The 14,796-nt window shown below is 40.7% G+C and overlaps 1 protein-coding gene across 2 annotated transcripts; it reads right to left on the bottom strand.

Annotated features, from left to right (window-relative positions):
* Positions 1-36: 36 nt before the first annotated feature.
* Positions 37-14,762, bottom strand: LOC116377184 (glutaminase kidney isoform, mitochondrial-like). 2 transcript variants are annotated; one of them, XM_031838760.1, is made up of 8 exons: positions 14,538-14,762; positions 13,079-13,145; positions 12,677-12,727; positions 11,885-12,061; positions 10,822-10,953; positions 9,401-9,493; positions 1,335-1,396; positions 37-794 (listed from the first exon to the last, which is right to left on the bottom strand). In XM_031838760.1, the coding sequence occupies exons 1-8, from the start codon at positions 14,678-14,680 to the stop codon at positions 455-457; spliced, it is 1,065 nt and encodes a 354-aa protein (XP_031694620.1). In that variant the 5' UTR covers positions 14,681-14,762; the 3' UTR covers positions 37-454. The 2 variants fall into 2 exon arrangements, with proteins under 2 accessions (XP_031694620.1, XP_031694621.1); XM_031838761.1 differs by lacking the exons at positions 37-794; positions 1,335-1,396 and adding an exon at positions 7,693-7,882 and having other exon boundaries at positions 14,538-14,760.
* Between the last annotated feature and the right edge of the window lie 34 nt (positions 14,763-14,796).

Genomic DNA, 14,796 nt, shown 5'->3' with positions numbered 1-14,796 from the left:
CATATACACACACATACACACATATACATATACACACACATACACACGCACACACACACACACACACACACACACACACACACACACAGTAAAAGGACAACAAAGATCTACACCCATGTGTGATGGCTGAATGCCTCATTCCAAAGCCATGGGCATTAATATGCCGCCATCACAGCCTCCACTCTTCTGGGAAGGCTTTCCACCAGATGGTCGTATTTAATTTGTCTCGTTTAAACATGAAAGGGCCTTCCCCAAATTGTTGTCACAAAGTTAGAGGCTATGGAATGCAATTTCCTTCAATATAAATATATAAACTAAATAAATGAATAAATATGCCTATGAAATAAAAGTGGGAATAAACAAATGAGGCAAATAAATATATACATAAATAAATATAGAAAACAATAAACAAATAAATGGTTTATACTAGTAGTTTTAAAAGACTACTTTTATTTTATTCATAGCCATGTTTATTTATGTATTTAATGTTGAAAATAAATGGCATTCCATAGAAATCACCCTTTAGTATAAAATGTAAATGTGAACATTTTTCATATTTGGATTTAAGGCCCCTGATCAAAAACACCCAAAATATGTGGACAAGGTTGCACATACTTTTGCATATTCTTATTTTCCTTTTATTATACTCAGATTTTGACAACTGTGAAGTTGTGAAGTCAATAAGGATGAACAGAACGCCTTTAGGATGCAGGTTACCTTCAGCTGCGGCCACATGGAGGGCCGTTCTAGAGTCGTAGTCCCTCTGCTCCATGTCCATGGCTGACAGTGCAAACCTACACACACACACACACACACACACACACACACACACACACAGAGCTTGTTTAACTAACTTTGTCAGTACCTTCAACTATTCCGCATCTTAAGATCTTTTATGGGAATTCCCATAAAAGAGGTTATTATATATCTGGTGTGCTCAGGGGGACACAACTCCACCAACTTACAGACTGCAAGGGTGTAAACGTATATATAAACCATTCTTATACGGTCTATCTTTCAAACATCAAAAAAATGCAAATGTATTGTGATTAAGGAAAGGCATGCGTGAACTCAAAGATACATACGAGTACTCAAAGATGCATACGAGTTTTGGTAAAACTCCACTAATCAGTTAAACTTCCTCTTGCTGCCACTTGAGATCACCAGTGTGTAAGAGAGGAGAGCATGTCTGCCATCTTTCTGTCTCTGTGAGCGTCACAGTTTATGTTTTAAGAATGGACTCCTCTGGCTGATAAAGGTGAAATTAGCATGAATTCTTCTGTGGCCAACGTTACAAGTTAGTAAATGTAAAAAAGAAAAGAAAAAAAGTTGACCTCCTCAGTGCAGAGGCGTCTCCTGTGTAGGCAGCAAACAGCAGGTTGATGACAGACTTGACCTGTGGGCAGAGACAAAGAGAGAGAATATTTGGAGGACCACAGACTCACCCTATTTCCACTACCGCTCCACCAACTCCAGCAAGTTAAACCAAATTATATTTCTATTTTTACGAGGGACTGGAAGGTATAAAACAGGAATGACTTCACATATCACTGATGGGGACTCGAACACATTTAACTTCAAAGCAGTTTTGAGTTTCAGGGTCTTTCATTGTCATATCAAACTTAGAGGATGAGGTTGGTTTTATTCTATAGTTTTCTTACGGTCAACAGATCCCATGAAAAAAGAAAGAACATTAGTCCGTCTCTCAGTACTTCCAGACTTCCCCGTCTGCGAACCTCAGACCCAAGCTACTGAAGACGTACATTCAAAAACTGCTCTTGTTTCATTATAAAAAGATCAGTCATTTCTTAGAACAACGGGTCTTTTAGCAAACGTTAAGAGAAATCAGGAGTAAAATAGTGCATTTGTTGGGGACTATTTTCAGCTGCGTATCAATACACATTTGGGAGCTCTGGTGAGTATTTACGGCAGCAGGGTGGTGTATGCGGGATTGTGGAAAATGACCTACAGTGTGTCTGTTCATGGTAATGAAGTAACATGTCCCCCAGTGCAACAGTGTGGCTCATTGATGTGTTTTTAAATGGACAACGATGGAGCTTAATGGATACACAGACAATGCTAGTCAGTGGGATCAATTTAATAATAGTTTGTCTTTTCGTGGAATTTGTTGACGATGAGAAAAATACACTTAAACCAGAAGTTGGATATCACTATCTTAGCGCTACAAAATGATGAATCGTGTCCTATAAGCAACACTTCAGGAGTTGAAAACAAAGAAACTTTGGAAATGTGAGTGAGAATAGACGCAAAGCCCTTATAGGTATTTCAATCCAGGCTCAGAGAATGTATCACACTATTCCAGTATAATATTATACTATGGATTAATAAGCAAGGGAATTAGAATGAATATGACCTGAGATGTTAACTTGCTGTGAACCTCGCAGAGAAGGATTTTTCAAACTCAAAAAACAAAAGAGTAGTAATAGTGTTTAGTGCAACAAGGGAACAATTCGGTATACACAAACTTCACCACTGCAAGAAGCACCACATCACTTTGTAAACACAGAAAGCCAATATTTCAGCCCATGCAGCAAAAAGGAACCACCTCACCAGTTACAACTATCAACAGCCAAGCTGAAGCTAAACGTCAAAGGAGTCGAAAAAAACACTGAAAGCAAATACTCTCGCAAATGATTATGTCAAGATTAGAAGGGCAGAAATCGAGACCGAAGAGAAGACAAAGAGGAACAAAACTATGTTGGCCTCATTTCACCCAAAGCCTCACTCCAGTAAGGCTCATTAAGAGGCCAATCCCGGCTTCAGAAACAGACTCAGAGAGAAAACCTGTTAAAACACGCAACAGACAAACACCCACAACTTCAGTTCTCTGTATTTCAGTTCATCGGAGCGCGAGGGTATTTAATTAAATGATTTCATAATGTTGCTCAAGAATGCATGAGAGCTTTTATCAGATTGGGTCAGTCACATGAAAGTTAGAAAACCATCTTTTTGTCCTCTGCACAAAATGTTAGATAAAGACACTTACCCAAAGAAATTACTTACTTTGAGAACTTTTAAACAGCTCGTGGGCCGCCCCTGAACTGAACTCTTCTCAGACTGCTTGGATTCACATCATGTTTAAACTCGCAGTACAGATTGTTTGAAGCCACTAATAATTTAAAGCCAGTATCCAAACTCACGTCATTGAAACAGGGTAAGTTAAGGTTCTCAATACGACATTGTGAACCTTGATGTAGCAGCAAACAACTATTTGCGATGTAAAGATAGATAGTGGAGTAATGTCTGCCTGAGCAGAGGAGGACTGAATGCTTTTAGTTCGTGAAAGCAGATCTTCTTCACGGCAGGATTGAGGAATCTGTGTAAAAGGAGCCGATGTTCATCTTCCCAACATTGCTCTCTTGTGACCCCTGAAAATAAAAGCTGTCATCATGCGACCATTCGTCACAAATTTTGCAACCAAAGACTTGTGAGTAAAGTCAATGCTCGGAACAAATCCCTGAAAAAATATTCAGGAGTAAAACCCACGTTCCTACGTGACGATTTGTTTCTGGTAGCGGTGACTGAACTCAAACGATAAACCCCTGCTGATGCTAAATAGATACATAGTTTGTTGTTAAAGAACGGTTACAGGCGCAGAGAAATCAGACATATAATAGTACTTTATTTAATTTTATACAAAGGACACCAAGGCTAAAAAAAAAAATCTTAACACCCACTTTCACCGTCATGTTTGCAAGTCCATCACAACCAAAGTCACTGAAGTCTTTGACAAGTTCATGTCTTAGTGCCGTCTTCTAAAAGCGGACAGGACCGATGAAGATTATGGAGACTTTACATACAGAATTACAACCATGTGGACTGAGAAAAGAAACCAAAACACAGAAACGTTAGGCGGTCATGAGCGTGGAGCTGCATGGCTTCATCTATTGTCTGTTTGGAGACTTTACAATGGAACAAACCCATGTAACAACTTTCCAAACGTTCATATAATAAATCATACTTGTTGAACTACTCATAAATATCTGACCAAAACATTGGAGAACCTCACAATTCCAAGGTCACCAAATTGCAATGGTAGTGATAGTTTAAAAATGTGTATGCAAATTCCATGTCACAAGCAAAATTGATGTCCAAGACACGAGTCAACATAGATAAAGACATGTGGAAGGTAATCAATTGAATTTCAAACAGATCGATTACATGGGATTAAAAACATTTATTAAAATCATACAAAAATATGCATGCAAGATGGAGAATGACAATTCATACAAAAAAACAATAAATGAACACCAGGAAACATTACATACGTGACATGAAGCATAACAATCGGATGATTCCCATGGAAAGGGTAACTGCATTCAAAAGCCCCCCTGTCATGAGTCTGATTGTACAGAATAATAATCACAGTTTGAGGAGAGAGAGAGGGGTTGCCAGTTACAAACTTAAAGTGTTACAGGTTATTTACCCTCATGCAAGGCAACCCTCGGCTCGTCGGTCTGATTTTTCCAATCCAAAGATCGGATAATCAGCTCTGATTGGTTGCATTAGTGTGAGATCAGTCTGTGGACATGCAGACACAGTATTTGAGATGTTGTGCCAATGACCCAGTACTGCAGCAGCAAAGAGAAAACAAAGAGAAGTTTGCACCGTGTTTACTAACCGATTCCCTTCACTCTCACACCAGAGAGGCAAAACCGAGGTCGAGATGAGATGCTGAAATGAGAGCTACTCTTGGAACCTGATCACATCTGAGGTGAAACGGAGTATTCAGGACTCCATTACTGGAAAAACAACTGAAGCAAAATGAAGCAGGCTTTAGCATCATGAAGGACATGACAACGATTACATCAGCGCTTCTGGAAATCCCCTACTTGTGCAGCGTTTGCGCAATGGTTATAGCAGATGAAATACCAGCAATAAATTGTATCAAAAATTAGGTTTGATATGGAAGTTTTAAGGATTATAACTTTCAAAAAAGCCTATTACTACTTTCAGTACCTCCTAAGAGGGTCCACTGCAAAACCTTTAGCGGGACGCAACACGGTCCGCGGATGAAATCTTTCAAAGAAACCAACAGAACCAACTCGACTTCTTGCTTCCTGTAGGAAATGTTTCCAACGAGCATGACTGATGACGGAGGCTTTTGAATACTTCTACCTCCACACAATAACCAGTAGAAACATGAAAACACACGTTATGTTAACAGAAATCCATGATATGAACAAAAAAATAAAAAGTTATTACATGACATCATTGGCTCCAGCAGCCATCACTTTGAGCTTGAGTCAAACACACCACTACAGTTTGAAGAATGATTGAACAACAAACAGATCGACCCTTAATACTACTAGACACAGTAGAGCGACACATAAGGCAGCTGCTGACATGACATTCATGTGCAAGTGTTTCTAGTTCCTGGAGGAGACGGTGTTAAAAAAAAACTTGGAACGTCGGAAGTGTATTTTCAACAAACATTGTGGTCTGCTGTTGAGGATCATGACTCATGTACAGACGCGCACCTAAAAGCTATATACACCCGCCACTATGTACATTCAGAGGAACAGCTGCTATGCATGTGGAAAGACGTTTTTGATAATGTACAAGCTTATTAAAAGAGTAACGCTTTAAGAACTTTACAAACAATACTGAATACCTGCTGTGTGTGTGTGGGCATACGAATACTCAAAATACACTTTTTGGTTTATACGGATAAACATTTCTGGATCAGTAGACTTGAGGCATCCAACTCAATTTGATAACATCTAATAGATATGTAGTCCCAAGTCCCCCCCCCCTCTTAAAGTGTATTATACCCAAAAAGAAAACAATAAAAAAAATAAAAAAAACTGCTGCTGCTTTTTCCCCTTAAAGCTTTTAACCCATTAATCATATAAACAATTGTTATATTTTAAATCTGCAATGCTTCAGATTCTGGAGGAAAGCGACTTCATTCCTCCACTAAGGCATCCTGTTTCGACCTATTGTTGTCTGCAGTGGGTTTGGAAAGCAGCCCAGATAAACGCTGCAGTCACTTGCTCACAGCAGAGAAGGTAAAGGTGGTACGACAACTGGTCGGGCCGCTACGAGAGGCTTTACCTCAAGGCCGCGGCATTGAACACACGCCACCGCTCTGCCAACATCATACTGACAAACATGGCATCCAGTCTCTCTCTCTCTCTCACACACACACACACACACACACACACACACACACACACACACACACTAAACTCAACTGCAGCTCAGAAGGATGCAGCCAGTCCTGCGAGAGGCATGAATGAGGACACGTTAAGCGAGTCTCCATGGAGGAGTCTTGAAAACAGCTTGTTATAGTCATGTCACCTCTCTCCTGAGCAAACCTCTTATCACATTATCATCATATGATCAGAAAAACTAACTGCCCGGCACAAATACCTACAGGTTAAAGGTTGTTTTACTGCTTATCTGTCCAATATGCCAGTTCTGTTTAAGTGGGCTGTGTTTTCTAAGTGAACGTCTATTGTGTATTCTATTTCTTTTTTTTTTTTAAAAGCTATGAAGGGAGGCACAAACGATGCTAAATGTCAAAGTCATTCCAATGAATGAACACATACACATGTGCAGTTAAAAACTCCTGCAATTCTTTTTGCATACAAATAGACTCCAATGGAGAGTTTCCTCCTAATCTCATATCACAAATGTCTGTATTTATTCTACTTCAGACATCTTTCGGCAAGCATACTGCATTTCACAGCAAAGCCATATACATAAACATGGAACAAGTGCTTGTGTATTGTGAAGAAACACTTTAACATTAAACTACAAAAGAGGATCAGAGGGTCTTTGGTTCTTAGACTGTGTCTAACGTAAGTGACTCAGACAAGCCTTCACTTTTTGGGTTGATTCTTCTTCATAAAAACGGTCCAGCATGTTAAGATTGGAAAAGCAAAATACCTGCAATATTAACATCCCTTCAGCCCTTCATGGCTCACTTTTAACACAATGAGAAATTACATAATTTTAGTCATAACACTGCTGCACTCCAGCCCAGGCGTTCACAGCTAACTCATATGTCAACAATATTCTCCTTTGACCAAAAACTTCCCGTCAATAATCCTGAAAAAGAAAACCCTGCATTCTGTTATACTGATATTTTCATCACTGTACTGCGCTACATCCACCATCTGTACTTATGTTCTAATAACATCAAATATCCGGCCTCAGTGAACTATTATCTCTAGAACTGAATGTATATTTTAAGACTGCTGTCCTGACGCTCCACACGCGCAAACACACGCATACACGTCACAAAACTGAATTTCAAATCGACCCTTAGAATCTTATTGAAAAATGTAGGCTGACAAAAACACATTTTAATAAAAGGGGGTGATACTAAACAAGAGCACAACCTGTGCACCAGGTCTCACACTCACACACACACACACACACACACACACACACACGCACGCACGCACGCAGCAGGTGGAGGCTTTATAGTTCATTTGGAATTCATAGCAAAATTCAGCAGCAACCCATCTCATTTTTACCCATCACAAATAAAAACAAAAGAAGCTCCCGTGACTCTCCACAAACACACCAACTGCTTTACAGACAAATAATCTTCTACATAATTTATGTAAACATATTCGAGGGTGAGGAAAGGTGGTGGTGGTGGTGGTGTTTGTGCGAGAGGTGGAGAGAGAGATCAGTGGAGGTGGGGGTGTGGGGGACAGGCGGGTCTCCCTTCTTTTGTTGTTTTTTTTAAAATTTAATTTCTCTCGGTGACATCGTCCATCCTATAGACTACAGTGGTGGAGCTGTCCTGGTGCGACTCGGTGGAGGACACCTTTTTCCAAAGAGGGGCTTTCAGAGCTAGCTCTTGCTGGAGGCTCTCGTAATCCATGGGTCCGATGGAGAACTGCTGTTTCAATTGACACGAACAACAAATTAGTCTCGCTCCTTCTGTGTGTGCGTATGTGTGTGCGTGTCGTGTCTTAAGTGGCATGTGGTTTGTCGTGAGTCCTGAGTGAAAAAAAACAGTCCATGTATTGATTTACTGGCTAAATTGCACATGTTTCAGCACTTTGCTTCTAAGGCAGACAGACTTTGACTCTAGTTTGTCATCAGAGTGGGCCTCCGTGCAGGGTGTCCGCCATAGAACTTGTTAGGCCCGGTGGCAAATGTCTTTTGACGGGGGCTCGGCACAGACTGATGGCGGTATTTGGGTAGGGCCCTATAGTTTCTATGACAACAGAATCACGGACGGAATCACGGATTTGAGAAAAGGCTAAAAACCATTTCAGAGTTGGAAACACTAACATTCAAAATGTGTCCAATTTTCTGTTGCAGTGCAAGCAATATAATAAAGGGGGAAGGGTCGTTACCTTACTGATCTCACATTGGAGCCAAGCCAGTAGTATTCTACATGTGTCTGAATGTAATAGAGCATCTTTGTTATTAATGACACTGGGCTTTGGTTATGACACCAGTGTTGATAAGCTGTATGCCTCACTGTGCGGAAGAGACTGGGATCAGTCTTTTGTGTGTAAGGCAACATCAGGTTTGACTTAAACAATGCAATTACTTTGTAAAACTAAATGTAACAGATAAATGCATAGACATAAATGAACTGAATTGTTATTTATTGAAATATTGGTATCTCGTACCAAAATCGGCTCGTTGTCACGGATCCCCTATCCAGTTATTTGAGTCAGTATTTGACTGATATCATTATCGGTGCATGGTTACTGTTAATGATATTTAACGTTAGCCAGCTCTCTCAATGTTTCCTATTATTGTCAGGAGGTGATGCTACTCACCAAGTTTCATGTGCCTTTGTGTCGTCTACAACACAGAGTCCATCGGGCGGATCAGTTACTGACATTTTGGCTAAAGTTTGCTAGGTACCGTTCTGCTTGGGATAGTTGGAAGTAAAGACCACTGATCTCGGACCTGCTGTTTACTTTATGTGCGGTCCAACCAACAGATGTCGCTGGTGAGTTTTCCAACCTCTATGTTTCCAAACGAGCCGCCCACTGCAACCGTACATTCAAAAACCTCTTAAAAATAAAAATATTCCCGATGCTCAGGCCTTCGCTAGAAAGTTAGTATGCCTGAAAACACCAGCAGCGATCTCCACAAGAGACAGAGCACCCGAAGATAGAGGAAGAAAGAGGACCAGGGTTATCCCGTTTTGCTCTTTATCTGAAATTGCAAATGTTTTTTTTCTGCTTAAGGTGGAGTGCAGTCATGGAGAGTGCAGTCATGGAGAGCAACACGTTAGCAAACAGCCGCAAACAGCAGTTAAATCTGAACTACCGTAACCTCGGCGTCGCCCGCATTCTTGGAGAGATAGTGTTCTGGTCAGTGTGTTTGATGAGGGAAATGGGTGGCGTTTTGGATGGTTTGTTCCTCACAACATGATGCCGTTTGTCCTTACCCGCTGGTCCCCTCCTTCTCTGCGGGGGTCGTGCTTTTTGGTAAAGTGCCTCAAGTTGTCGTAGTTGTGAAAGTTGAAAAGCTCCACGAGGTCCTGGAAGGAAAAATGAAGATTCATACATCAGATGGGTACGAGCCTGGAAGTTGAAAAGCCAATGATTTCGTTAGTGTAAACGTTGTGGAGAAAAAAAAAAAGCACATGAGCTGGAATCGGATTACATTTGCGGCAAAGGTGGATTCTTACTGAGCTCTGTATCTGGCCTCTAGGTAATCATTAATCAAGCATCACTTACTTATTAAACAGGGTCGGTTACTTTAGAAGTATGTCAGCCAAGTTGAATCAGTACACTGTTGCATAGTTTCATTTGTGACCATTTATGTACAAACAATCATTGAAGCCCCATTATTATAAAATAAAAATATATATAATTTATTATTAAAAAATTATAATGTATACACATACATATATATTATAAAATAATGTAAAGTTATATTGTCAAAATGAAAAAGAAAGCCGATACATTTCTTAGATTTAGTTCAATGCTGATATGTGTGTGTATTTATGGGTTAAGGTACCTGACTGCACTGAGTGACTATGGTTGTAGTACATCTATAAATATATGTATGGAATACAAATCACTCAAATGCCTTTTAACTCGGTTGGCACAGAGTGAGGCACGCCTCATGTCAAGCTATCATCAGCTCTGTTCAAGATGGATACAAACAATATATTTTCAACTCTTAAAAAAATGCTGCTGGGCTGTTCTTGGCCTTGGTATGTTTGTTTTGTACTCCATCCCAAACAGATAACACGAGTATTTTATCATATGATCTTTTTATGATGAATTTCGTCTTTAGGAGCTTCGTGATAGCCTATTTAAATTTTTTTTCTCTAATCCCTTTTCTTTTCCTTACTTGTCTCGAGACCGGCTCTTGTAGATATTTTTGTCAAGCTCCACCCAATTTGAAATGACATATTTTAAATATTTCTCTTGGTATGGTAGCTTTTCTTCATTATGTTGCGTATTTTAATCAATATCATAATATTCTTTCCGTATGTGATTATGTATATGTTTTCATGGTTATATTGTAGGCCTTTGGTGCCATGATGTGATGATTAGGATTCCTGAGGGAGGGTTGACATTTTTTAGGGTGACCTGATTGGTCAATGTTTGTCTCTCAACATATTTAAGACATGCCCCTATTGTCATTTAAAGTACCCGATGAGACTCTGTACCGAAACGCTGTCACCAAATGCCCGTGAAGAAGATTTTTTTGTTCTATATTGTCGACCGCAGGTGTTCGACTACTGCGCCTGTCTTTCTAAAAACTAGTGACGCAGTTATTTCTTGGGATTATGGATTCGAAGCGCACACTGCGGGCCTGCTGCGATCTGCTCTTCTGATGCCGGACATCACATACCGTGCAGAACTGTATTCCTCTGACGGAATTGCCCAGCTTGTCTAGTGGAGGTGACCAGCACATAATGCCCATCACGTTGGGTACAACCAGCAGGATCCCCCCCGCCACTCCAGACTTGGCTGGCAGACCGACCTACAACAGGGAGAACAGTTACATAACAGAAGATCAGCTGTGTGCATTTGCAGTCGCAACACGGCACAATGCTGGAAATGGAAAGTCAGCACAGAACAAGTCAACACAGCTTCAACAATTCATCGGTGAGAGAAATCTATCCACTGCTCCGCCTGTGACATTATGCTCAAACAGAATATGCAAAAAGTCATGATCAGTGGAGAGTAGATTCTCACTTCGGTGAAACTGCAGTTGGTCACAGTCGACTAAAACTTCATGAAAAACTGAAAAATATTTTCACACATTGCGCCTTCTCTACATTTTCCTGCCATCAAGCAGAGTCTCGTTAAAATGTGCCATCCTATCGGCACAAACACCTCAGCTCAGACAGACCATGTGATGTGACAGCTATGCTTTGCTGAGGCTTTGGTGTTTTGTCACTTATAAGCATAATACAAGCATACATGTCTATATCAAGACTTAAGAGTTTTCTGTTGTGGATAAACCATTCACCACTATTTCAAATTGTTTTAGTATTGGTAAAAATACAAAACAGATTTAGTAGATATGCAAGTACCAACTGACACAAAGCCTTGACATTATGTGTATAACTTTTGAGTGGGGCTCATAGACTGTATATAGCATGTGCACAAAATCACCATAATGACATCCATTTGGTTTGTGGACTGCCATTTTGAAGCCACGAGTTTGGCCTTTTGGCCATCTTGGTTTTTTAGGGTGAGAAGTGACCATATTTTTGGACAGGAATGTGGAGCTAGGAAGGGCAATAGAGAGAGCGGTCCCTCGTCGTATCTACCTTACACAACTGATAGTGACTTTGCAGTGACAATGTAATTTAGGTGTTCACTTCACTGGTTTGACTCTTTCCCACTAGAAAACAAAAACAAAACACATCCTCTACTATACTTGTGATCTGTGCCTTTTTACTTACATGGAAAGCAAACTGTCCTGAGAAGTCGTACATGCCGCAGGAGTGCATCAGACTCAAGGTGTTCCTCACCGCCTCGGGGCTCAGCACGCGCTCACCCGATATCGGGCAGATGCCGCCGTTAGCCAGGGTGGCTGCCATGACGCTGGCGCTCTCGCAGGTCACCTCAATGGAACACAGCTGGAGGTTCACACAGAAAAGGACAACTTGTATCATTTCTCCATCACAATTTTTCTTTCACTCCACACAGAAAGTCTCACGTCACGGCAGCCGAATGGAATCATGGCGGTGCGGGAACAGGAGAGCAGAAATGAGAACTCAAGTGGGAAGGTGAAAATTACAGTACAGTGGTGGTAGAGGTGACAAGAAAGTTAACAAAACTTAAATTAATATTCAGGGCTGAATACTATGTGAATCACATGTTACGGCCCTCACAACAAATCATTTTGATTTGCTTTATTCTCTCAATAAAACCATAAAAAGAAGAAGAAGAATTGTAATCATTCATTCTGTAGAGTTTCAGACACTTGGGCAATCTATGCCGAGGAGATCATGGTGGAGCCGCGCCTTATTAAGACACTTCACGTGAGACACGCCTTATTACCACCCGTCTGTACATGGAGAAGAAGCTAGATGTAGAATACAGGGAAGTAAACATGATGGCAAACAGAGGGAGTTTGACAGAAATACAGGGATATGAGACTACATTTGGGAGAGAAGCAGAACGTGGATCCATTCAGGAGGATCTCTGACCCTCAAATGAATGAGTTGAAAACTGATACTTGCTAGACTCACTTGAAAGTAGAAGTCCAGTACAGATGTCATGTCTGTCCCCTCTGGGAAACACTGCAGAGAAACAGAATATAAAACAAAAACATTCATCAAGTGCAGTACACGTGGTTGAATTTCCAGTTAAGAAAAGCAGACACATTTGTTAATGTTAGGAAACCTCTGCTTTGGTGAAAGATAACAAGTCTAATAAAAGGCGTACTAGAATCCAGCTTATTCCAAAGAGGCAAATGTAAACAAACAATTATGATCAATTGAGGAACACAAAAATATGTTGTTTTCTTGTATTGGGCCTCTGGCATCAACTTCCTCCACCTCTTACTTTCATTTAGTTTGTTTCCTTTCAGTTACTGCTTTTAAGTACAGACATGGTACACAAAGTCAGCAGTGACTCATCCAAGTTCAAACCTTTTTTTCTTTCAGGTAGTAGCCGATGGCAAAGTTCCTATCTCCTGACTCACGCTCCGACTGGAATCTGTCACACAAAGAGCAGAGAGCTCCAATTACATAGAGGAAGGAAATATTTGCACCGAGTGTGTGTGTGCGTGCGTTTGCACTCGTGTGTTGAAATGCCACCACCCCTCCCCTCATGTGTACAGTACAACCAGACCTCTCATGCTATCATGTGACGATAATACTGCAACGTGACCCCCAGCGCTCGGTCTTTTTCCGGACACATTGTTAGCATGTGGTGTCATCAGAAATCATGATCTTTACAACACTGATGCCAATTCCAATCCTGATAAAGTCCACCAATACAACAAATAACTCCTACTGTATGAGTAATATGGGTCATAGTTTGACCAATTTGATAACTGCAGTTAAATGGACATGAAGGTCCTGAGCATTCAAACATTAATAGCACCCTTGATCTTAGATAGCTTCTTTATCATCATCATCTTAGATAGCTTCTTTATCATGATCTTAGATAGCGTCAGGATGGCAAAATGGCATGGCAGTAACTAACACAGAGGTGGTTTTGCGTACTTTGCCAGGTGTTTACATTTCTGAGGATAAATTTTGTGACCATGATAGCATAGCAACCATGCAAGATGCAGTGACAAAAATTAAGCCTGTGGTCGAAGATGGGTGTGGTCCTGCATCTGTCCTTGTGACTAGCAGAGCTGGATCAGTCTGTTGGAGAAAGTGCTCCGCTGTCCCTGCAGTAGGTGGTGGAGAGGGTGGTCCGGGTTATCCAATATGGACGATAGTTTGACGTGTCTTAGTCGCGGACTTCGAGGCCAATTGCCTGCATTCATCATTGCTTATTTTTTGAGTTTGAATGAAGTGTGTTTATGACGCCTTATAGCTCAGTGGTGTCTGGACGTGGGGTTAGACGATTGTGGGTTGTATAGATTCAATCACACAAGACAGCGGTGGTTGTTGCGGTCACACCTGGCGGAGATCTGCACTCTACCGCACCTATTTTGTTGAACTTGTGAGAGTGGAACAACTAACACCGTTATTATATTCCAATTGGTATACAGAGTTTTGACAGTTTACAAGTGTTGAAATTAATACCTTGGCTTGGATTAAACTATAACAAGCCACGTGAGACATAGATTCACCAGACATTATTGTTTACAATGCTGTTGATATGCGTAGCTTGTTTTTGCCATGGTGCACTGCACTGCCACAGATTCAGGTTCCGGATTTTAAACCATCAACAGAGCCAATTGGGTTTTAGAGCACATTATCTAAGAGCTGATTAAAGACACCTGCTGTGACATGACTCTTTGTGGAGTGGTAAGCGGTTCAACAGCATGCTTCAAAGTTTGAACCCCGAATGCAGCAATTCTTCTGCTATGTCTTGCGGGTGAAAGAAGAGAATTTGGATAAAATCAACTCATGTTTTAGAGGGACTTACGTGGCATTGCTGAAACCCACGTACTCGTTTCCCGACATTTTTTTCAGAAAGTTCATGACCTGGAGGGAAAGCAGAGCGACAAGATGATCAACAGGGGTTAATGGTATGAGGTTCAATTCTACCACTGGTTGATGGCCTGTCATTCATTAAAATAGCTGTGTCCCAATTCCATACTACATAAGAATTGTATACAGTATGTACTATACATATATACACACACATATATACATACATATATACACACACATATATATATATA

Source organism: Anarrhichthys ocellatus, unplaced genomic scaffold (assembly GCF_004355925.1).
Source record: "Anarrhichthys ocellatus isolate YVR2014 unplaced genomic scaffold, GSC_Weel_1.0 scaffold990, whole genome shotgun sequence".
Classification (NCBI taxonomy): domain Eukaryota; kingdom Metazoa; phylum Chordata; class Actinopteri; order Perciformes; family Anarhichadidae; genus Anarrhichthys; species Anarrhichthys ocellatus.
The sequence above is the reverse complement of the archived record's forward strand: the minus strand, read 5'-3'. Positions and strand labels throughout refer to the sequence as shown.